The sequence below is a fragment of the Diadema antillarum genome, unplaced genomic scaffold, assembly GCF_040938485.1.
Source record: "Diadema antillarum isolate AM-2024a unplaced genomic scaffold, OU_Dant_1.0 seq00000130_RagTag, whole genome shotgun sequence".
Classification (NCBI taxonomy): Eukaryota; Metazoa; Echinodermata; class Echinoidea; order Diadematoida; family Diadematidae; genus Diadema; species Diadema antillarum.
The window spans coordinates 744,082-748,343 of NW_027271208.1; the positions used below are offsets into that span (position 1 = coordinate 744,082).

The window sequence follows — 4,262 nt, forward strand, 5'->3', positions numbered from 1 at the left end:
CCCTTGAAATATGTTTTCAAGGTGATTGGAGATACTGTAGACAGTGCAAAGGGCTTTAATGAATCGACTGCAATGGAATATCAAGTCTGTGACTTCAGCCATTTGGTACATAATGAGTCATAATTCACACTGATGCATAATGCACCAATGTTCACAAGCAGACTATCCTCTGTGTATTACATTACCAGATGCACTCACAACTCTGCGTTTAATCATATTCTGAGTCTTTTTAGTGACATCAACGTTACAATTGTACTCATTTTGCTGAATAAAGAAAGAAAGTACAACATATTCTAGACATTCTTTTATCTTATCAAAAAGGGAATTCCACACAGAAAATTAGTCTATGCCTTCTGAAAAGTAAAAAAACCTAGAACAACAAGACAGTGAGAGTTTGAGCAAATTTTGATAAATATTGTGGAAGTTATGATATTTTTGGCGTTGTGAGCAGTCAAACATGAATCGCCAATTCCATGATGTCACATGCGAGCTCACACCCCATTTGATCTTTACTATAAAATAAGGATTTTCATTTTTCACATCATGTCAATTTCTAATTGTAGTATTGTAGTATGCACCATCAATAAATCATTGTAAATTTATTCTATAGAATCCCCACATGCAAAAAATATGATTCTTTTATTCCATCATCAATAATGAAAAAGAAAAGAAAAGAGAAAGATCTTACGGAATTTCTGCACAGGGCAAATGAAAAATGAGTTCACATTCTTCATCACAAGTTGGCAGTTTTTGCTAGATTGATCACAACATCAAGAAGTCATAAGTTTTTCAGTTCTGATTGGAATGTACTTAACCTGTTCCTCTACTTTTGGCTTCTACTCACATATGTTCTTATTTTCAGGTTGGACTACCCCTTCCACTTAAATTAAATGGCTCCAAAAACTCTGTACACAGGTAGATTGTGACAAGACATATCAAATTTCATAATCCACATAAATTGAATACAACCATCTTGCCATGCAAACAGGGCCCGGTCTGCAATTTCTCATCTGTTTGTCACCATTTCATATAATGGCTCATTGTCTTTTGTGGCAGGTAGCTTATACTTGGTACTGGGATCAGTTCTTCTGACCCCAAGTTTGTCTCTCTTCACCACTTATTCAAATGAGGGTCAGGTATCTTACCACAAGAGCAATAGGTTAAATGTCTATATAGGCTAGATATTGACACATACTTCAATGGCTCTCTTGCAGACATGGAGTTTATATTCTGCCAATGTTGATATGCAAATGAAGTTTTCAAGAATGTCATTTGCATGAAGTATCATAATATGAAGCAATAACATATATGTATTAGATGGGCATAAGATCATTCATTCTTCTGTTGATGCTGATATTTTTCACTAACTTATCCCAAAATAATAGTTGCCCATACATGTCTTCATTCCACAGTATGTATGGTTTGTTTTCACTGAGAAAGAGTCGAACCAAGTAAGGTAAATTGTCAGCAGGAAGATCTCTCACAAATACTAGAATAGCTTTTTCCACCTCCTCTTCATTCATGTTATCCACAACATGTCTCAATTTGGTAATAAAATTGTGATTGGTAACTGCTGCTTCACTCACAACAACTATTGTCTTATAACTGTTTTCAATGACATAAATAACAGCATCCATGTAGTACATTCCAAGTGGTAAGTCATCATCACCACAGACAAATCTATTTAAATCAGGCAACTTTTCCTCTATGCCAGGCATCAAAACTTGCTCTACCCACTCTAGGTCATCATCATAAAAAATGATGTTTATATCATAGCGATAGTCGGTGTGTTTCCTAGCATCTTCAACCTCCTCATAACCAATAAGAAGTAATTTAAGATGAAACAGTTTGTACTGGAGCCACCATCGTTTATTGTAGGACATTATTACACCTAGAAGGAGGCCCAAAATAATGAACACAATGCTTATGTACAGTATGACATCTGGGCCACACTTGTATTTGGGGTCAAAACTTAACAACAGCTTTCCTTGCAGACCATCAAGGGATGTTTTGGAACATACAGTCTGATTAGGTCTCATCAGTGTTACATTGCTCTTATCTATCCACCTTCTAAACCACTGCAGCTGGCAAACACAAGAAAGTGGATTGCCAGAAATGTCTAAAAAGTATTTTGGTAGAGCTGTGCCCTCTGCTACTACCGAAAGAACATTATTTGCTATATATACATAGGATAATCTTTTCTTGTTGGATAAAAGATTTGTATCAATTTGTGTGATTTCATTGTGTTGTAATTTAATACCAATAAGGGATATCAGGTTTATGAAATGATGAGGGTCCAGTGTCTTTATCTTATTGTCATGGAGAAAGAGATATTGCAGTGAGGTGAGATTGCTAAATATATCTGGATGTAGGTATGTAATATCACAGTTATCAAGTGTCAATTTTGTCAGAGCAGTCATATTTGCAAAAGTTTTAGAATGCATGTCATCTAGGACATTGCCACTCAGTAAGAGAGTCTTCAGTTTCAATAGCATAGAGAAAGCAGAAGTATTCTTCTTAGGATCCCATATGTCATTTTTGGTCAGTGATGCTGTTTTTAGAGAAAGTTCTTGCAAGGATTTGAGGCCTGTAAATGTTTGGCTGTCGGCATTCAAAGTGGTGCCTGCCAGGTTTAGATTCTTGAGTTGTCCTAGTTGTGCAAAAGGAGTTGAAAATGAACCAAGTGGGCCAAGGTTTGATAGGTCCAGGCTTTGAAGGTTGTCTACCCCATGCAATGCATTGTTCATGATTATTGTGATTGGGTTCTGGGAGAGACTGAGACTGTTTAGTTTCTGTGAACCTTCAAAGGAATTTCTTTCCAATCTTGGCAGCTTATTGTTTGAAAGGTCCAGAGACTCCAGGGAAGATAAATCCCAAGTATCCAAATCAAGTTTCTCAATCTTGTTAAAGCGAAGCTGCAAGGTTTTTAAAGTTTTGATCCCGCTAAATTGTGATACACTTGTCAGTCTATTGTTGGTTAATTGGAGAGTCTGGAGACTAGGTAATATCCTGAAACTTTCCAAAGGACAATTTTCAATCAAATTATTGTCTAAGAAAAGTTTCTTCAAGGAACCAAGACCAGCAAAAGCGTGATCAAGAATATCAACCACTCTGCTTTGGTGTAAATCAAGTGTCTGAAGTTTATCTAGGCCATTGAATGCATATGATGGAATGGTTCTGATTCCATTTCCTTCTAAGTGTAGCTGAACAATACCCAGTCTATACATAATGGTTGTAAATTGGCTGGGTAAAGGTTTGATAGTTGATATGTTGTTAAATGTAATAGAGAGAGTTTGAAGATTAACCATTCCAAGAAAAGGCATCACGCTAAATTCTTCAATTATATTAGCGGCAAGATCAATATGTGTTACATTGTTGAGGTACATGAACACCTGATCTTGTAAGACTTTGATTTTGTTGCCTTTCAGCATGAACTGGGCTATGCTCATATCTTTAAGTGGATAGAAATGGTCTTGCTCAATTACAGATATGTTATTTTCGGATAGATCTAACAAAGACAATTTAGAACTTTTGATACCAGTGATATCTATTGTGTTAATATAGTTGTGTCCGATCTGCAGTATTGTCAAGTGCTTTAGTGGATGAAGAGCTTTGTTTGGAAAAGAAAAAAACGAATTGTAAGATATATCTAATATTTTCAGTTTCGGAGCGCAAAGAAACAAGTTGTCAGCCAGGTCTTGTAGAGCATTATGGTTGAGTACTAATTCCTGTAGATCTGGCATAGTGTAGAAAGCAGCTACCTCGATGTGAACCATATCATTGAAACTGGCTCGCAAAGTTGTCAGTGCAGGAAACCCAGAGAAGGAGTCATTGTAGAGGGCTGTTATGTCATTGTAGCCAACGTCAAGTTCTGTGACATCGACTGGGAGATCCTTAGGGATTTTAGTGAGACCAAGGAACCTGCAGTCAGCTGTCATCCCAGTAGCAGTTCGCTGTAGTTGACACTTCTGATTTTGTAGGATGGGCAGTCTTGTGCTTCTACTTGTCTTGATATTTGTAGATGTCAGAGTTAGGATAGTGATCACTAAAAAAAATGTAGTTGATGAAGTAATCCAGAATGCCATGATTTCTGTATGTTGGTGCATCCACTAGGGTGCATTAGAGTGAAAAACAAACAATTCAAACAAGATGGCAAAACCAAACAGTTCCTGTAGGGGAATGCTGTGCTGGTCTTCTGACTTGTGTTACTGTCCTGCAAATGACATAGAGACACACATAGAAGAACATGACTTATGCTCGAT

General features: G+C 36.9%; 1 protein-coding gene across 1 annotated transcript; it reads right to left on the reverse strand.

The window, feature by feature from the left end:
- Nucleotides 1-496: 496 nt before the first annotated feature.
- Nucleotides 497-3,938, reverse strand: LOC139727397 (toll-like receptor 4). Its single transcript, XM_071638352.1, has 2 exons — nt 3,762-3,938; nt 497-2,201 (listed from the first exon to the last, which is right to left on the reverse strand). Exons 1-2 carry the CDS (start codon nt 3,936-3,938, stop codon nt 1,314-1,316), a joined length of 1,065 nt encoding a protein of 354 aa, XP_071494453.1. The 3' UTR covers nt 497-1,313.
- Between the last annotated feature and the right edge of the window lie 324 nt (nt 3,939-4,262).